We start from the raw sequence: 20,957 nt of genomic DNA, 5'->3' as shown, positions 1-20,957 counted from the left end.
GCTGAAGTATCTAAAAATTTAGCTTATAGATACAGATCTGAAAATAATTTTGTTGGACCATCAAAATAATTATGCAGAACATTCAAGCTGATTGCTAAAATGTCAAAATTTTTTACAGCATTATCATCATACTCTTCACGACCTACTATAATTATTTTGATGATGCAACAAAATTATTTTCAGATCTGTATCTATAGCTAAATTTTTAGATACTTCAGTGAAACCGTTCTTTCCGTGTATATATATCGCAAAAATCTTTTCGAGAGTGGTAGAAGAGAAGTAAAATTCATACATCTTTCCTATACGACGATGTTATCGGAGAAAGACCGCCGTGGCATTCCCATAAATGTGATCTATAAAAGGGACGGTCCTGTGTGTGGCGAGCGGTAAGGAAATAGATCAAAACCAGGCCACTAGCGATTCTGCGAATTTACTGCATATTGGATCGCGTCGTCATTCGTCTTTTCACGTATTTTCTCTTTTTTTTTTTTTGACGGTCTCATACCGCGCTCGATTTCGAAACCCCTGACCGATTTGCTCACGCATCGCGTCGATCTTCAAGGTGGAAACTCAAAGGCGCGGGTAGTTAGTCGTTGGTCAACCCTGGTAATTGCGCGTAACCATGGAAATGCCTGTTTGTTTGGGGTTCCTCTGGTCATATCAGTGAACGAGGGCTTCGTAAGGGTGAAAGGGTAGACTTTCGAGGCCACTGAATGCAAAGAAGGGTTGTAAAGGGTCTGCCGGAAGTCAAGGACGCACTCGGTGACTTCGGGAAACTCGGCCACGATCGCACAGAATCTTCATTTTTTTTTCGTCGTAAGGAAGATCACACATCCTAGCAGCGCTACGCGACGTAAAAAACATGTGGAGAAAATATATACGTGCAAATATAATATATAACACGTACATACAAATTATACATACAAATTATAGAATAACAAATATAGATAAGATTAAAACGTTTATTGCTAAAGATAAATAGATCAAATAATTAGAAATGATAAACACAAAAGTCTCGGAGAGAAGGAAAAAAATGATAATTTTTGTATTTTAATGAGAATATATATAAAGCACGTTTATTTTTTATTGGGGAATGGAGGGCAAGCGCGTTGATCGACGTGAGATTATATACCGAGACCCTGCACGTGCGTTGTTCATCCAGCGAATATCCGTCAGTACACGTCGATCTTTATCGAATACCTTGAAAGCTACTGTATTATATCGCGATTCCTCATCATTCGAAACCCATATGACAGTAAAAAACGCGTGGTAAATGCACCGGCAAACGACGAGCCGAGCAACACTGTCAGGCGGCTCGACCTTTCCGCTAAATAAATATATTATTTTCGTCGTAAATTTCTCACTGAAATTTCAGCTATCGATTGAGTTATTTAATTTTACGCGCACCTCTTTGTTAATTTCATTCATCCTGCGCCGTTTTGGTGCTGCCGACGCACCGCTTTGACACGCATTTGCTCAGAATAATTCGAACCCTCGTTTAAGTAACCAGGTCAATGCATCGTACCATCGCGTGTGCTTCGAAGGCCATCCCTCGATTTTTCGCACGACGGCGAGTAACAGGTGCGACGCATTTAAAGCGTCTCGCAAATCGCGTTTGAATCTCATTTTTGAATCGTCGTCGAGATAATTTCGCGTCCCATCTTAAACATTTGTCGCTCGCTCGCTCGCTCGCGAAAAAAGTCGAACGGGATAACGGGATAGAATTTAAGGGTTGGAACTTAAGAGAGAAAGAGATAAGGAGAGAGAGAAAAGGAAAGAAGAGACGGATTCGTGAAGGGTGAAAAAATGGAAGTGGACGAAAGGAGTAGGAGTGAAACGGAGGAAGAGAGAGCAAGGGAGATAGGGACATCGAGAGAAGCAGCACGATGGGCCACGGGGGGAGGAACGGGGTGCGGCGGGAGCTGCCGAAGCGTCCCCACCCGGTGGCCCATCCGCCCCTGAAAAAAGAGTTAATATTGATCCGTTTTTTTATTTGAGTCACCCCCAGGTTTTTCACCCTCGCTATTTTTTCTTCCCCCGGTCGCAAGGATCGCCGCGGCGCGGCGCGGGTGCGACAGAGACGGAATTAGTGTTTCTATAGCAACTCTCTACCCCGTCCGCTCGCTCGTTCGCTCGCTCGTTCGTCGGTTCCGTCCGTCCGTCCGTACGTCTGTCTACCCGCTTGTCCGTACAAGTCCGAATCATCCTTCACGATTCTGGGTAGATTGTAGAAAAGCGGTATATTGTAGAAAAACATTCTACGAAGAAGATTCCCGTCGAAAGAATCGCGAAACGCATGAGGAGACGTCTTGGGGGATATCCAGATCGTTGAGCTAATCGCCAATCGACTGTACTTCAACGAGAATATCCAACTGCTGATAGCTCTTGAATAATTGATAATTGAACAAGCCGTTTCTGGTGAACTAATCTCACATTGTCAGTCAATTTCAGGACTCTTGTTCGACGGGATCTTACTTTGCAGCTCAATTAAACCTCGTGAAAGTTGTACTTAATTACTTTCTGAGACCGATCAAGAATCGTGCGCGTATATTCGGTGCTCCGACATGTATCCCTCGCTACTTGTTATCGCTAAAATATGAACACGGGGAGACTTTGTCGCTCTCAATCTTTTATCTGCATTTCCTTCCGGGACACACGCGGGCCTTTGTGACGACGCGTATGTACATAGACGGTACATAGGTACAGGTCCTTTCTCTCTCTTTCTCTCGCCGGAGAGCGCAGACGATATCGGGCCAGAGTTAAATTCACTCCCAAATCAGGAAATATGAAGCTCCGATCGCACGCTCGTATATTCTCGGAAGAGGGTCGGTACTTCGGAATACCTCTCTGGCTGTAAGTCGATGCATATTTCAGAGGCCCGGCCACGGTTTCTTCCGGAATATGCTATGGGCGTAGCGCCCTTTTTCCTCCTCCCGCCTCTTTTCCTATTCCTTTGCATTCCCTTTGACCGGATCCCTCTAATAATATCCTTTCGCTATTCGCTAGTCTCTTGCTAGCCCGGAATCCGTTTAATACTCGCGATAACAGGTCTGCGCTAAGAGTGGGTTAAAGATATAGCGCGGAGATAAAGACAAAGATAAAGATCAAACGGCGCAAATAAAAACGCCAAAAAAAACCGATACTTTTTCGCCATTTTCGGTACTTGTAGCCAAGAGAGAAATATTCGCAGTTATAAGAGAAATAGAATTCTGCGATACATTTGTATTAAATTCTTTTGACTATTTTTGCGTGAAAATTGGACACTGAAATAAACGAGATCGTCGCCCCGTCACGAAAATTCTCGGTGTGAACTCGGCGAGCTCGGCGAAACGCTCCATTTTCATCGCACATCATCGGCACTCTTTTGAGCGAGAAGCGCTCCTTAAAGCACGCAGCTTCGGTGCGCTTAACGTTGCACCGTGTAGGGGTTGCTTTTACGGGGGTGGGCCCCGAGGGGCTCGGCAATCCCTTGCCCGCCGATGTCACCTAAGCGCCTAACCCTCGGATCGTTTCGTCGAATCCTTCTCTTTACGACGGCAGGGCTTACTTTTACGTCTAACGCACGACAGTAGCCGCCACCACTTTTCGCGGCTACGTGACACGCTTCGCTAACTCGTTGTACCTCCCTGCATTAATGATTGGTTGTTCTCGGATGGCTTAAATCGCTGTTACCGATATCCTAGGATCACGATGATTTCTCTAAATGAGTATACGGGAGAAGTCGATCGATAGTTTTGAAGACGGCCAGTCTGAGATGATCGCCATTGCCCATTAAAATTATAGACTTTCTACAATGGAAAATTTATATGGAGAGTATATATTGAAACGCGAGGTAATACGCGCCGGTGGAGAGGTAATATGCAGGGTGTATATCAGAAGTCTGTACCTTGTAACTATAGTCACTTTTTATGCTTCGTCGTATTAATTTTCTTGTCTATCAATGTAGAATCGCACGCGGCAGGTACAAATGGGCTGAACACGTATATTTCCACTTTGAGATAGAAATACAATGTTCACGTTTATCGCAATCTTGGTATTGCAGTTGACGTTTAAGCGATAACACTCTTATCGAAACTTTAAAACTACGTGAATTGTATCGAGTGTATTGTTTGCAGTATCCATGTCCGAAGAAAACGCATCGACAGCGCGAGCAGCCGCAACAGCCGAGATGCCAACGCATTCTGGGGAAGCGTTTATTTCGTATATTATTAGCTCCCTTTAGAGAACTCTCCTCGGGATATATTCGACCCGACCACTTTATGGCCGGCCACTTTCGAACGAATTCATTTAGTGTTCCGCGCTACGGTTTCGGTAGATCTCGAAGGGCTACTAACTATCTCGTGGCACCTGTCACGGGAGGTGAGTTTCGCTGGGCATTAGCGATATAAGATGGCCCGATAAAATGACGCGCGGACGTAGAAATAGGAAAGCAGGTGAAAAGCCGGATTGTCTCGGACGAAGTATTCAGCAGCGACGATCACGTCGCATCGATATTATCGATTGCTATATTAATGTATGTAGCGCTCGTGCATACGATAAAGTACATTTCTAGTTCACGTTATATCTGTCGGCGAATGTTCACCGCGATTATTCGCAGATATATCTATCGAGCGAATGCATCGGTCGGAGCCTTCGTTAGGCCAGCACAATCGTTCTGGTGACGCGACCTAGGATTTATCAATTATCGTAAAAAAAAGCAAACAAGCGAAACTCTTTCTCCTCTTTTTTTGAGAACATAAATACGTAATAAAGGGCTGCTTTTTCGAATGGCCGCCGCCTTCGTTGTCGAAGGCACCTGTCCATCCGCGACGAAAAATTTTTCGATGGACATCAGGTTTGATGCCTAGCGATTTTAAGCAGTGGCAAAAGGATTCGCCATATGGCGGCTTGGTCGGACGGACGCCACGCCGCGCCGCGCCACGCCGCCGCGAGGATCTAGCAGTCGTGCCCCGAGAGCCAACGGTGCTTCGGGGAACCGAAGGCCCATTTATTTGGCGTGTGCTGTATAATTAGGACTCGAGAACTGGCCACACGGGAGAGCTTATTGTCTATCCTCTTTTTCTTCCTCTTCTTTTCCCGATCTGTGGAAAACAAGTTTTGGAAATATATTATACGCAGGGCGCCGTGCGGTCGGTCGAGTCGAGAAGATGCGCTTCTCCGGCCGAGGAGAGAGACACTTCCGCAAATACCTGAGCCGTTAGGACAGATACCTGTTCTAATCGGGAGAGACGGGAAGAGAGATAAGAAGCTGGAGGTTACATATCTCGCATGCTTCGAGCGAGATAGGTCGTACTACGTCTCTCCGCGGCGGCATTATTGGAAGAGGGTTGTGACGACTTTTTCCTCGTTTCGACATATGTCGAGAATAGTTTCCGTAAAACGGTAAACCATTTAAATATAGACTGCTGCGCGGTGTTTTAAGGGATGTGGAAAAAAAACGGAGCATATAACGGCGTCGTCTTCCAAAGAATCGACCAACATACTTATATTATTTGTTGCTGACTTCGCAATTTCAATATTCTATCGCATATCATCGATAATATTGTCCGATCAAAGTCTGTTTCCTGTGGAGTTTAATAACTTATACGATAGCAATAATAGCAACAATTTTACGTGCTCGTAGCACGAGCGTATGTATACGTATACGTTCCTTGGTGAAATGGGTGCCCAGCCCACCCCCAGGTGGGTCACCCCGTGCATACGGCGAGGACGCGCCACGCACCCCGGGATTTCACGTAATTTTGGGTTTCGCTGGGTAAATGGTATCGCGTTTCTTGGGACGCACCGTCGGATTGGCGCATTGTCAACCGACAGGAGCCACCTAAGGCCCCCGGGGTGGTTGGCAGCCTCCGGGATCCCTTTCATCCTTCTCTTCCTTCGCGGCAGAGCACGCGCGCTTTGCCTCCATAAAGGAGCTTTTTTTCCATCGGAAAGACAAAAAAACAAGGAACGCCGAGGTAAAAGCGGAAAAAGGGGGAACGAGCCCAGCGCTCCCTCCCGCCCGCCCTGCATCCCTCTTGCTTTTAGGGACGCGTGGCGTGGCACACGACGCCATTATTCTTCCACTACGTCTTCGCTCGGGATCTCAGGACGATCTCGCGAGTGAGAGAGAAAAGAAGTTTACGATGCGCTTGTTGCGATGCATTCCGAGAAAGTTATCGCCACGTCGCGTAGTCGTGGCTGCCCTCTCATCGGAGTTCAAAAGGATAGAGTCCTGAGCTCGATGATATCTCGCGCGAAACGCCCAACGATGGACGCTGTGCATGGACGACGAAAATTTGTGCAGATCGATAATATTATGTGATGTGAAAAAACAACGTAAAAACAAACACGCGCGATATCTTGCATCAGAAAGACAGCGATCATTGCCATTGATGTGCATCGAGATCTGCCAAATTAGCGTTAGAACTGATGAAGTAAAATATACAAATTGACCGGGGATCTTGCGAAAAATAACGAAGGTAAATTAAATGCGCGCGCGAGCGCCATTTCGCAAGTTTACATATAGTCTCGTAGAGAGTATATAAATAGAGAAATAAATTGCACCGGAATTAGACGCGCCATTACACGCGGGGAGACGATCGCAATCGAATTTGTGAATGTTTACCTATTTGTAGCGGTACTTCAGGTAGCGACGTACAGATCCCCGGGGTTACCCCGGGCGCGTTTTTCCGGATCCTGACCCCAAAACAGCACTCAATGCCGCGCGTAAGAAACGCGCGCGTCCGCTTTGTCGCGTGCTGCCAGACTTCCTTGACGTGTTGGCACAGTTTTTGACAATGGGGCCAATGCCGCGGGAGTAAACTTATACGCCTGCACCGTTGTGCAACGAGAGGCGACGGTTCCCCCTTAGTTCTCCGCTCTGAATTCAGTGCCTATTACTTACCTCCCGCTCGTTCTTCCTGTTAGAGTTAAAAAGTAATGGTTTTTATAAGGGCCATGGTACGTAGAAAAACTCAAGCAGTAAGACTTAAGCAGTAAGCAAATTGACCAGTCACAATCAAGAATTCTCGAAAACTTAAGATAGTCTATTGGTCAATTTGCTTACATGCTTAAGTTTTTCTATGTGCCAAAGCCTTAACATACTAAGCAATAAAAGTTGTCATATCGTGAGTTACGATTATTTGCATTTTAAAACGTGAGGATAACACGTCAGATAACAGATTATTGCCTCAATGGAAACAAGTTTTATAATTTAGAAACAGTGATACGCATAAAGTTTCTGTAAAACCATAAAAGTAACGGTATACATTAAATATTAAACTTAATTAATGCAATATCAGACATTAATGTTTAACGTAACAATTATTTTATGCCCCTCTTGTGGCCGAATGATGAATATCACGATAAATATTATCGCAGATTATTCCGACAAAAGAATTAAAAAAAGGGATAAAAACGGAATAAAGAGCCCGTGCAGGACTCGAGAGACTGCTGACCTATGAATTCGAACGATTCAGTCTGACTCGATCCGCTGCATCTGCCACGTGCCCCCATATTACAGCATAATGTGTCACTGTGCCACGGTCGCCCTCCACCCCTCTCTCCAGCCCTTCAGCAACGCCTGCAGCTTCGCCCGTCGCTTGATCGCGCGTGTATGGAATCCTAGATTTTGGAAACCCGAATAGCACAGCTGAATGCAGGTCGCGCCGGTCCGCCATCGGGGAGGAAACGCACCGGGGGAGGGTGGAGAGAGAGAGAGAGAGAGAGAGAGAGAGAAAGACAGTTTTTCAACATGCATTTCCCCCTTTTCTCCTTCCCCGGGGTGGCCGCTTTCTGTTTCTCTCGGTGTCTCTCCGCTCCGTTTTCTGAATCAACGAGCGAATCCATGATGCAACCTCGGATGAGTCGTGAAAATATTGTGTCGCTTTTGTGATGCCCGCGACACTTTATCCGAGAGTTGCGACGGTCCTTCGGGGAAATAACGATCCTCGATGATAATGTTTTATCGATGACACCGAGGAATCCCGATGAAACCCCCGAAACGCGAGGAAACTCTCGCGGCTATTATTATTTCTTCCGTCGGGGATTTGTACGCCCCGGTCGAAGGTACTAAAATTAAATATAATCGAATTGGAGTAGAACAAAATCGCGCGTGTTAAAGTCGGGTTTAAAATACAATTACAATTTTGTTCAGTTTAATCTCGTCGCTGAAAGATCCCGTCCATAAATATTCATGACACACAGTTAATGATTAATAATGTTAACCATAATTGTCGCGGTACAGTTCAATTTATTGAATTATACCTATTTAAAATTCTTCAGATAAATTCGCATTCGTCTTTCGCAATTATATCTTATCAAATTATATTATATATTAAGATCATTATATTATTAGGTACGACATGACGGAAATATGGATTATCGTGTTAGGTCGGATGCCAAATAACTGAGACTGGAGAACGATTAAACAGTGAGATTTAATAATAAAAATAGTTTGACAGACAGTCAATTTAATGGAACATTTGATAACTGATTACAGAATCGTGTGATTGCAAAGATCGGGGGCACGAAATTACGAGTAAACACGTACGATATTAAGGGTTCCTTTCCTCGCTTTACTGTTATTCATAATAAGAATTCAAAATTGGCAGCAATGTAGTAATAATGATAATTATTACAATTAGCGTTATTCCCTAGACGCGAATTACTTACAAAACAGTTTATATCATATTTGTACGAACGATATTCTTCTCACTCTCTCACACTCTCACCCTCTCTCTCACTCATTCACTCTCTGATTCGCAATACGTCACTTTTCTTATCTCTCTTTGCTCTTTTTTTTTATCTATTATAGGAATATTATTTAAAATCAGTCTTGTGGTTGAGATATATTAGGTGTATGGTGAGGTAGTGTCAGTTTCATAGTATACGTACAATGTCACTTGACCCGCTGTTCGCGCTGTACATTGCATATCGAGCGTTGAACGGCAATATGCGACGTTATAATTATTGCGGTATCGTTCTCGGAGATCCGTCGTGTGGGCCCCACAAAGCCCGCGGGGATCGCCGACAACGATCACCGTGTACGGTAACGCGAGTATACGATTGCTCGCGATACACGTAATCGTAACGTTCGCGACGAACAATCAAGCGGCCATTTCGCGCCCAATACATCATATAACCGATTATCACTATTATCTATTACTTCGTGAGACCGTGTTCCATTTCCACTTTTACCGTAGGCATAAGGTCTGAATTTGTACCGTGTGTGTATCGTTAACGCGCGCGGAGATCCGAACGGATGCCGTTGCGGAACGCGAGGGGGTGGACAAGAGGGGTGGGAAAAGAGGGGAAGGGATAGAGGGAACAAGAGAGTTTATTGTCGCGCGCCGCGCGGTTTCCCGGCGCGGTCGCGTCAAGAGTTGGCACTGGGATGCGTCGCGCGCGTGCATACAGGGACGTGCGTCCGCAGGCGCCCGGATTCGCGCGCGCGTCACGATTGACTGTATAAAATTATATAGATATAAATTTAGTTTACATATAGATATAAAGAAGTATACACAATCGTACAATCCTCTTATCCGAGCCACTGGGGATACGGAGTGCGGTTGGAGTCACGACGCGGACGAGCGCTTCGCGTCTCGCGACGCGAAAGCGACTCGTGCTGGATAACTGGAAATCGTTACATTCGACAAAATTCGACGAGCGCACCATGCACTCTCCTATCCTCAAAACAAAAAACGATGAAGTTGGAAAGAGCTGTAAGCCGTAGCGAAACGCGAGAACGAGATGTAGGGAGCAGCCGAATATCGGAGTTCATTAATAAACGTCAGAGTTTAATTCGTTTAAGCGTAAACGTTTGTAATAAGGTGTAAAAAAAAGAAAAAAAATCTGTACCCGTTACGGTGGAAGTGATCAATTGGCTCTCGTACGAAATCGCCATGGTGATTCTATAGAATCATTGGCTATGCTGGCGTATGTAATAAAAATTTTGAATTACGTATATTCACTGGTGCGATTTTACATTAGGATAAAATCGCCGTCGGCCAATATTTTATAAGATAAAGTCGTCTGATCGTCAGTGATGAAATTAAACAATTGTTATAATATCACCAGTGAGGGAAAGAGGGAGGGACAATTTATAAAATCATACGTAATTACGTGAGAGGTGTTGGAATTTTTTTTCCATTCACCATAACAGCCGGCGATTCTGTAGAATAGCTAGACATTTTGTAGGATCACCGAATTAGATACGTTTCCACCGTGACATATTGATACGCCAGAATTCATATATAAGGAACAGATAATCCTCTCCGTTTTATATACATATATATATAATTGTTCCTCTCTGCTTTTTATATATATATACACTTTTTTTTAATATTTTTCCAAGCAATCCAAATATCCAAATGCTTCCGTATGCCCCGATCATCCGTCTTGTCTTTTATTTGTCTTTTATTTGTATATGTTTGTTTTTAGTTTTAGATAAATTGCCTTTTGTATTCCTGTTACACTTTTTGTCATGAATATAGTAATATCTTATTGATAATAAGATATTTCCTATATATCTCTTTATTCCTCATGCAATATTACTTGTATATTTTGTCGTACATTTCGATCCCCATCCGTACAACGTACTCCCAGTTCGAGCACACATCATATTAATACATTACAACTATTCGACACAAATATATATACTATATATATATATATACTATATATATAATATGTATACATAGTTTTTGCACGTTAAGAGTAAGAGGACAACAACAATAATGATTACAGTAGGACAAGCGATAACCTTATTCATTAATCACGATGCTTAACGTGATTTCTCGCCTCGTCGATATTTTTCGTGACTCTGGGTCTGCTTACAAGGAAACGAAAGAAATATAGCGGGCCGGCGGCCAAAAAAGGCCCCGGCAGGAACGTAAGTTGCAAACAGCGTTCGGAACTAACAACCATTAACTAGGAATCGATATCTCTCAAGGTACTCTTGCCATTCAACATCGCGCAAAGCGCGCGCCGCGTTAACGCCGAGCGGAAGTCGGATAACTTGCGGCCTGTGCTTGCCTGAAAAGATTCTCTTCGACTCGGTAAACGCGGAACGCGAACGAATCGACGTCGAACGTTAGGAACAAAACTAGGACGCGGTATCCGGTTTATCCGGTTTTTGGTTTTCCCGACCGACAATTACCAAATTTGCCAATTTGCCGATTCCGGAATCGACCGTCGCGCTGGACTCCGACGTCGTGTACGTCGAGGAGGACGCGTGAAGTATCACTTTGTCTAAACGCCAAGCAACCCCAAGTGAACTGGAGAACGTGCCGCGTTGCCGTGAACGACGAGACGGGAATAACGAGCGACTTATCGAGAGAATAATAACGCAAATCGAAATGTGTCCCCCGGAGCGTATTCTAAAATATTAAGCATAGACTGAAGACGGTACAATTTCGGCGAGAGTTCAATTCTCGATGTTCGCGAGAAGGAGAAGAGACAAATTAAGATACACCCTATGCCGATCGTCGCTATTTCCGTTAACGCGAGCAGACATAGGGATCGCGCTTTCGTATTCCCGCGACATTCGTATTTGAGCTCGGCCGAAGTTACTAGCTGCGTGTCGATCGCTATTCTGAAGACGCTATTCCGAGGGGCGTTCCTTCGCGTCGTGACGAAGTAATCGTCATCCGTAATTAGGCCGCGTGACGAGGGAAGGTTTTTGTTCGGAGCGCGCGCTCTTGACAAGAGAAACGCTTCCTCGGCGCCGCCGTCCGATTAATCGCGGCGCCTCTCCCGTCGCGCGAGTCCTGGGGGCCCCGATACACGTCGTCTCTCCGTCATCCCGTCGCCCGAGTGGCCGAGAAGACCGGTTTCCGCTTCGCCTTCGCGATTGTTGCGGACTGACCACAAGCAAATTCGTTAAGCGCTTTCCTATCACGGCACCGCCGCTCGTTCTCATCTGTCACTCCTCGGAAGAAAGAAAAGAGGGGGGGAGAAGGGGGAAAGACTTGAAAAAGAAAAAAAAAGTCGGGCGCTTACACTTGTGACTTCACTCCTCGTACGGTCCTTTACTCGAGGGGTTGAGACGCCGTTCCCTCTATGTACAATAATATAACTCGGAGGTTTCGGGGGGTGAGATTTGCCTTTCTTTCGGGGCACGAGATCTCGGGGCCTGCTGACCTCTGTCGCCTTCTGCGTGCCTCGCAAATATATGTGGTAGCAGAAAATATCCCGACGGTATCGACGTAATGGGCGCATTCAGCAGAGGTAATGCTTATAATATATTGTTTCGCGAGATCCGAGAAGCTATTGAGATTCGACTGTTATCCGAGTTACGGCGATCGCTGAGCCTCGTCGATTGAGTCTCAGCGATATCAACAAAATTCTGAACTGTTTATCCCGGACTTACGTCGAGATAACGATGCGTTCGAGGGAGCGCGTTTACTTGGCGTTTCGAAATCGGGTATTATTGCGTTTCTCCTTCTGAGAGATCCGTGGAGAACTTGCTGTGTCTCCCTGCGGAATGCGACCAATGAAATAAGTACGTAAACAAATCGACGAGAAGCGGTGTGTTATCTTTTTCTAAAGCTAGTCTACGAATGAAAAATGATATAATGATAAAAAAAAAACGATATTAACATGTGATTTTGATGCAAAAAAAAAAGTAAGCCTCGATCGAACGAAAAATTGCAAACTTTCACTGACATTGTGCCCGAGACGTTCCGCAACTCTTGTAGGGGAGAGAAAAGAACGGAAAGAAGAGTATAACAACGAAGAGCCTAACGAATGAAAATTGCGCGAGAGAGATTTAGTGCTCTAAAATAGGTAAAAGTATAGCAAGGAAGAGAAAGAAGATCGCCACGTGGTGCTTGCCAATGAGATTTATGCTTGCGTAAGGAATGCCCGAAATGACACAGGCAATGATTGATTTTAATCGCGTTATCCTTTTCTGTGCTTCGTAAAAGAACTTTGAGTCAAATTCTCATAAAATGGTTCAAGTTAAAGCACGTTAAAAATGAAGATAAAAAGGAAGGAATAAAAGGAAAAAAAAGTCGAAAAGAATAAGAATGTAAGAACGAGTCCTAGGTTCTATAATAAATATATGTCTTGAAATGAAATTCGGGGAGGAAAAAGTTAATCTGTAACGCGTAAAAAATCTTATTACCTTAATTTTTTTAAATACTTTATAAAAACAAATTCACGTTTGGCGTTAAGCATTGATCTTTCGATCAAGCACCGATTTACTCACGCGATTTTAAACAGTTCCTTTAGTGATCGCTATACAGAAACTGCGTGGATATTAAAAAGTGAAAACTTTCAACCGACAAAACTTGCAACAACGACGTAATCCGTATACCTGCGTTTGTCTTTCATTCTTTGCGAATGAATGGTAGCACAATACAGGCAAAAGATAAACGAGGGCAATTTCGGGCCTACTGAGTATCCCGAACCTCGAGCAAAATGCATTATTTTCCGTCTTGTATCTTCTTTCTCTCTTTCTTTCTCCGTCTTATCTTTCTACGAGACAGATAGATGTGGCGATCTCCACATCCAGAAGCGTTACGTTTTGTCGCAAAAGAAACTAACGGGATACGAAAATGGGAGCAGTTTCTCAATCTTAAAAATGTTACGAACCCATGCGGACAATACGTGTCTAGGTAGCTTAAAAGTCGACGGTCAAAATGAAAAATCTATCTCCCCCACTATTACATAAATCAAACGAGCATTCACGGGACTTAAAGAAATCCTCGAGTATGGGGGTGCGATGGGAAACCTGAGCGGAGAAGACCGGTTAGCGGCTGCAAAATTTTTTCGTGATCCCGTGTGTCATCGCGAAAACTGGTTCGCGCGAAAGACGCGCGCGCCGGCTGTGATCAGAAAAGAGAGAGGGGGGGGGGAAGTCCGGCACAAAAAAGCTTAGATCTTTTTGAAAGGATTTATGACGAGACCGGGTGCGCGCGTCCGAAGGATAAGAGGCGGAAATCGGAGAAGCAGATCTCGATTATGCGTACCTCATTCTCTACGATCAAGGCGAAACTGGAGGCGGTAATAGAGATGGAGGTTGGTTTGAATTTTAAATCGAGTCGCTCAGCGATTACGATTTTCCAGTTTGCTAAACCAGAGACGCGAGTGACGATATTCGTCACTTTATTAAAAAAATAAAATAAAATAAGGTACGTGTTTCCTGATTATTAATTCAAGAGGGTTATTTTTTGAAAGTTTTTATTGTTACTTGATTTTTGCAATAAACAACAGTCGCCTGTCAACGCAAGAATAAAGGATCGAGATCGTTTCTCGTAAGTATTTGGAACGTCTCGAGCACGCGAATGTCGAATCATTTCAGCGAAACTAAAAGAGCGTTCGTTCGATCGAGATAGCGCGGCTAACAAATCTCCGGATAATCACGGAGCGAAACAGGAAAAAAAAACATAACAACGGGCAACGTAGTACAAACGCGAGATATAAACGTAGCCGGAGGAACCGCGAAACTCGCGACAGCGACAGTGGACCGACGGACCGTCGTCACTCCTCCCCGCTACTTTTTACTGTCAGAGGAACTTGTATACCGGTATATCCAATCCAAACAGCTATAATTCTCCTTCTTTCGTCGACGAAAGGCGCGTACCGTTCGCACGTGGAGACGCGCAATGCCCTTTCCCTTCGTTTCTCCATTATCTATCTAACTATACCTATATCAAGCTTTTCATCGCCACGGTTGTCGAACAAAAGACATTAACAGCTACCACAACGAATAACTAAACGTGAGTTCCTCTCATTACGTTTTTTTCCCTCCTTTTCCTCTTCGCCGTTTCTGACTCTTCTCCGGTGCGAAACTATGTACACGACAGAGACTTCGCGGGGCGCGCTTTTTCACGAGCGCTTTAAATGATCGCGCTCGATCCGTGTGTAACGGCGCCCTTCCCGTAACCCGTAATCAAGATCTATCACGCGAGACATACAAGACGATGGAGCCGACAAGAGAATCCCGTGTAAATAACACTCTTACCATATTGCCTAATAGTGTCGAGGATAATACGGTAATGGTATTGTTTACGCAATTTTCTCTACGTACCGCTGAGACTTCACTAGGAGGCATGATCGCTGTCGGTGGCTATTTGTTGACGATGGGCGCGCGGGCGCCTCAGGAACATGGTGGCCTCATCCTCTTCGTCGTCCTCCTCCAGATTGGTCTCGTTACTGACGTCGGCGTTCAGCGACGAATTGTTGCTGCCGCCGGAGTGTGACCTGCGCGAGGACGATTTGTTCATAGACAAATCCTCGGGTTCCGTCTGCACCGGCAAAACGACTGGGGAGGGATTCAGCGTCGGGTATACGGGGCTATTTAATTCGGGGTTAATTCGGAGATGACGAGCCAATCTGTTGGGCGGCATGATGTATTTCCTGGTGAGCGCAATCCCTTCTGGTTCCTCCTCCGGCGCCTGCTCCCCGTCGATATCCACATCGACGTCAACATCAACGTACTCCTCTGAGTCGAGCTCATCGCTGTTCAACGACGGGGGTGACTCGGCCTCCGGTGGCGACTCGTGCGCCGCGCCGTTACCACATTTATGCTGCTGCAAATGGTGGCGCCTTCTGAAACGCATCTGACAGCTCTCGCACTCAAACGGCTTCTCGTTGTTGTGTATCAGCATGTGCGCCTTCAGCTGATTCGAATCGCTGAACTTGGACGCGCACTCGTCGCAGGCGTACGGACGCTCGCCCGTGTGTACGCGTAAATGACGACGGAGATTCGCCACCTGAACGAACTTTCGATCGCAGAATTTGCATTTGTAAGGTTTTTCGCCCGTATGGAGTCGCATGTGCGTCTTCAAATGATGGTCCCGGGTAAATCTGCAAAATCAAAGGTCAAAGGTCAAAGATCGTTCGGCTAAACTCGCGATTCTAATTTTAATAAGGCTTCTTTTCTTTAAATCGACATTATGTGACAATAATTTGTTTCGCGGAAATTCTGTTCGTCGTGACTTATTGTTAGAGAAATCGCGAGATGGGACAACGTGCGATCGATCGCGGAGATTCTCACCTTTTCTGGCATTCCTGGCACTGGAAAGGTTTCTCGCCCGTATGCGTACGTTCGTGATTCTGCAGCACGTGCTTATATCCGAAGGATCTGTGGCACACTCCGCAAGTGAAGATCTTATCTTTGCTGTCCTTCGCCGTTTCGGGACTGACGGAAGGACTGACCGGGTCTGCACCTTCCGCCGCGGCCTCCGCTTTCGATTTGGTGGGTTTTCTCTTCGCGGCGCGACCCCTCCTGACGATTCTCTCGTCGTCATTGCCCGTCATATTGTTGTTGTCACTGTTGTCGTTATTGTTATTATTGTTATGACTGTTATTGTTATTGTTGTTGCGCCGAGACGCGGGCTTCGTGTTAGGAGCCGGCGATACTTCTGGCAGTGGGTGAAGGGGGGAGGGCGGCGAGGACGCGATTCGCGGTGTTAGCCAAGTCCCGAAGAGATCCTGCGGGTAGAGCGACGGAGACGCGAGGGTGGCGTGTAACGACACGGGAAGTCTCGCGGCCATCAGAGCTATCCTCGTCATTCTCGCTTGATTAGCAATCAGCTGCTCCTGGGTCATCGGTAGTCCAGTTGACGTAGGATCGAATATGGGAAACATACTTCGCGGCGCGTTGTCGAGCTGAGTGTTGTTCTCGGGGTCCTGCATCATGCCCAGATGCCGGTCAATCAAGAATCCTGGACTTAACGAGGAACATATATTGAGATATGTGACGAAATATCGTTAGTTCGTGCGGAGATATAATTGTAACATTTAAACACACTTAACCGGTAAAACATACGGATTATACTAAGGAACACATCATGTCATTCGTGTGAAATGTATGTAAATAAACACGAACGGGTACTAATTTGGCGAATATCGAAAATATCCCTCGGCATCTCACTACTCGGAACAATCTGGCGAAGTTAGCGATCACTTGAACGAGGGGATAGATATCAGATGATGAGACACGAATGTGTACGATCTGCGAATTCTCTCTCTCTCTCTCTCTCTCTCTCTCTCTCTCTCTCTCTCTCTCTCTCTCTCTCTCTCTCTCTCTCTCTCTCTCTCTTAGACACTCCCTGCACGCTTCTTCCTCTCTTTTTCTCTGTTCCTCTCTGTTCCCTACCCCCCACTCCCGACTTGCCCTCCCACACATGTCGCTCGCACGTGAGGTTACTGGATCCTCCTCCATTCACTCACACTCTCGACTACGCGAGAGTTCATTCATAAGGCTCCGGCTATCCACCTACGCGTCTACGACGTATCGCCTCTTCGATTCGGGGACAACGACTTTATCGGCGTGCGAATATGCTTATCAGAATGCCGATGTCGCCTTGAAATCGATATCGTTCATCAATAAACAGTACAGATTTTGATAGTTGATTGAAAAACTAAATTATTTGTATAACCCAGGTAGCAGAGTGACGTCAAATGACGTGTTAATAATGTCTTAATGACGTCTCTGACGTCAATAATACGTCATTAAGACGTCTTGAGATGACCTGCTACCTGGGTAAGTATCACGAGATAATCTGTTGACAAAGAGAGTGTATAATGAGAACGATACTCTTAACTATACTCTTCGAAATAATAAAACGTATACAGAAATATGTAAGCAGTATGACGTAGATTTATGTCTCTAAGTAACAGTACAGATTTTTATTGAAAAACTAAATTACTTGTATAAGTATTAATCTAATCTAATGAGAGATAATCTAATGACAAACAGAATGTATAAAGAGAATGATACTCTTAACTCTTTACGACGTAGATTTATGTCTCCAAAATTAGCAACTTCGAGTTTACGTGTTTTGTTCTCTGATAAATGTGCGCGATTAGTTGATCGAGCGGACATCAGAGCAAGGGTTGCTGCAAGTCTTTTTTGTTTTGAAAGTCACCTACGCGGCGAGATCGCTCCTAAAAGTTGCTCTTAGGAATTGACGTCACGCGGGACACACCTTTGTTAATTAATATTTAGGGGGTTTCTCTCATCCGACCCGTGGATATTTAACGGTGCGAATTCGAAGGACATTTCGACGAACGTTTCGGGAAATCGGCAAAGCAAAGTGTTTCGAGCGCGTTTTCGAGCCGTTCTTAACGAGATCGAAACTAAGGAAACAATAACCGAAAGAGATCCACGGTTCGATCGCCGCGGGCTAATTGGTGGACTATTTAGAGAGGCAACGTCGTTGAATCAATAAGGGTGCGTACGGTATCTCTTACTCCCCTTTCTTCCCGCTTCCCTAAAATTCCCTTAACGGCGACTGGGATCCTTACAGCCTACGATCGCCGTTTCTTGGCAACGCGACGCCAGAAGTACCGCCCCCGCTTGTCTCTGCTCCCTAATTGGTCGCAACCTTTGTAGTTCGCGAGTACTTTCTCTCGGAGACCCTATTAGAGGCTAGACCACCTCAAATGAAGTTATATATTTGTATTTATTTGATTTCACGTGGAGAAACGTAATATAAACTATGTTTGCAGAGAGAGAGAGAGAGAGAGAGAGAGTTGAAATCGGCAAATACGCCGAGGCTTTAGTTTTCACATACAGCAATTAACGTTGTGCGTTCTTCCTCGGAAAAATCCTTTCCTATGGTCAGTTTTTTTTTTCGCATAACCTTGGACGCAGTTGAAAGCTTTTAAAAAAATGTGTTCCTGCAGTTTCTGCGTCACACAGTAATATTTTTCCGAGTAGCGGTACTTCTTTTCCTTTTTTCGCAACAATGTCCTCAGGTGAGGGCAAGGAGTATATTTTCCTTTAAATCATGAAACTTAATCTTTTCCGGGTTCTTCGTCTAAAAATATTGTTTTAGAAGACACTAGAAACGCTTTGATAAATTCCGACGATATCTAAAGGGGTAGTGGCTAGAAAGTTGCCAAAAATTTCAGTTTCCCGTTAGACATCGACGATTTAAATATCTTCATATAACGGCTCGGGAAGGTCGTACGTCGGGGGTTTGAGAAAAGCGCGTTTACGGGAGACGGGGAGACACACGAGAGCGTTACGCGAGTAACGCGAGACGAGAGGGAAGGAATTGCGTGCCGCACATTCCGAAGCAATCGCGGGGATTATTTTTAGACGTCGCGCATCGCGCGTCGCGAGTCATTCGCAAAACGGATTTTCGTTTTTCCGACGATCCTTGCCCCCTCCCCTCGCGCACCGGGCGATTTAGCTAGGTTCTCCGAGGCCTATCGATGTTTACGATGTGTCACAACGTACATGCGTCGTATCGCCGGTAAGATGCTTTTAGATTCTGGCGATAAGCCAAGAAGTCGCACGACTCTTAAGAAACTACGAAATTGTTCTCGCTCTCGCCTTCTGCTTCTCCCACCGCCCCCCTCCCCCCCCGCCTCTCACCCCTTGGCTGTCTATATATATTAATGCGCCGACGCACCACCTACATTTTCACTTTCATTCGGGGCCAACATCCGGCAGATTCTTAGATGCGGATAAAAAAGAGGAGAGAAACAATGCGAGGTCGTAACGGCATTCTAACGCCACGTGATATGACACATTTTTTTTTGCCAAATTTCGACAGAGACGAAGTACGGTAAAGGAAATTATCTAATACAACCGAGGTTGGTCGGGCAAGAGGTAGACCATGTTAAAAGCGAAGGATGTTAAAGAGCAACAAAAGTTAAAGAGTAACAGAAGAACCGGTTGAAAGGGGAGAAACTAAATTTTGCTAAATGTCTTGCTGAAGAGACCGGGTTTAATGTTTTTCGCTACGCCGAGTAACAGCAAATTTATTGAAATTTGCCGACAGAAACTATGCAGTCGGTTTTTCCCTTCCGCATAAAGAATACGTGCAATTTTCATGGTTCTCTCGGCACTCTTTTCTTCGCAGATTTCTATTTTTTGTGGAAAAAAAAAGGGAAAAAAAGTACCTGCATAAATCTGCACTTCGCGCAAACAAGCCAGTGCCATGCTACGGGATCAGGGTGGGACAGCTGTCCTCACTTTGACATTCCGTCTTTCCGCTCTTCCTGAACACAGCGTGATCACTCACGGCGAGATGTAGAAACGGGGTGACGCGAGGCTGCCGCGCGTCAATGGCGCGATTGATTGAAACAAAACGTCGTCGTGTCCGCCGCTGGCTGGTTTTCGCTTGTTTTTCCCGTGTAATAGAGGAGGAAACGGCAAAACCCGAGCGGGATGAGATCCAAACACAAGTGACTTACTCCAGGGGAAAAACTGAGAGAACACCCGGTAGCACCGGTACGCCGATCACGACTGATGGCATCGACTCGACGTAGCGCTCAAGTGTCGCGAAGGTATACTGGCGTCCTTAGTCGTGATTACTACCCTATAAGTATGTATATAATTACACGAACGAGAGAGAGAGAGCAAAGTCGTGTTGCTACGATCACGCGGACGACCGACCGACCATCGACGAGCGATGCTTACTCCGGGCTGACCTAACCCAATACTAAGTGACAACCGAGTTCCGCTCTCGCTAGTAGTCAAACATCACCCCACCCCTGGCGCATCCCGGTCAGCCCCACCACCCGCCGTCTTCCCCACCAGGTATCGCAGCACGCTACCCTCTCGAATCGCAACCCCGGATGCGCGAGTCGCCGAAACGCTCCACGTCGCTGGGACGTGCGGGTTAGTATGGGAAGATGGAGTACGAAGGGTGAGAGAAAGAGGGAGAGACAGATATCGAGAAAGACAGAGAAAGAGAGAAAATGAGAGTGGAAGGGAGGGACAGAGGGGAGGACGGGAGAGGGATGACAGTGCGAGAGAGAGGTGAAAGGAGAAAGAGAGAGAGAGAGAGAGAGAGAGGGGGTGAAAGAGACGTTATTGCGTAGAAAGAGCAAGCGCGAGGGAACGGCGAGGGAGATGACAGGGGGCAGGAAGGTTCAGGGAGAGACAGAGAGAGACAGGGTGAACCTGCGACCGTGATCTTTAAGGGTAGGGGCTGGCGCGTGTGAAGAGCGCGCTTTTCTCCCAAGGAGGTAAAGGAGAGGGTGGGAGATCGCTCAGTCTCCCGAGG

General features: G+C 45.7%; 1 protein-coding gene across 3 annotated transcripts; it reads right to left on the bottom strand.

The window, feature by feature from the left end:
- Positions 1-8,401: 8,401 nt before the first annotated feature.
- Positions 8,402-20,373, bottom strand: Kr (krueppel). 3 transcript variants are annotated; one of them, XM_071720141.1, is made up of 3 exons: positions 19,849-20,373; positions 15,986-16,660; positions 8,402-15,795 (listed from the first exon to the last, which is right to left on the bottom strand). In XM_071720141.1, exons 2-3 carry the CDS (start codon positions 16,627-16,629, stop codon positions 15,030-15,032), a joined length of 1,410 nt encoding a protein of 469 aa, XP_071576242.1. In that variant the 5' UTR covers positions 16,630-16,660; positions 19,849-20,373; the 3' UTR covers positions 8,402-15,029. The 3 variants fall into 3 exon arrangements, with proteins under 3 accessions (XP_071576242.1, XP_071576244.1, XP_071576243.1); XM_071720143.1 differs by having other exon boundaries at positions 15,986-16,620; XM_071720142.1 differs by having other exon boundaries at positions 15,986-16,655; positions 20,143-20,373.
- Between the last annotated feature and the right edge of the window lie 584 nt (positions 20,374-20,957).

The sequence above is a fragment of the Temnothorax nylanderi genome, unplaced genomic scaffold (assembly GCF_030848795.1).
Source record: "Temnothorax nylanderi isolate EJ_2023f unplaced genomic scaffold, tnyl_v1.0 TNYL_tig0327_pilon, whole genome shotgun sequence".
In the NCBI taxonomy this organism is placed as follows: domain Eukaryota; kingdom Metazoa; phylum Arthropoda; class Insecta; order Hymenoptera; family Formicidae; genus Temnothorax; species Temnothorax nylanderi.
Note: the sequence above shows the minus strand (reverse complement) of the source record. Positions and strands in the feature narration are given on the sequence as shown.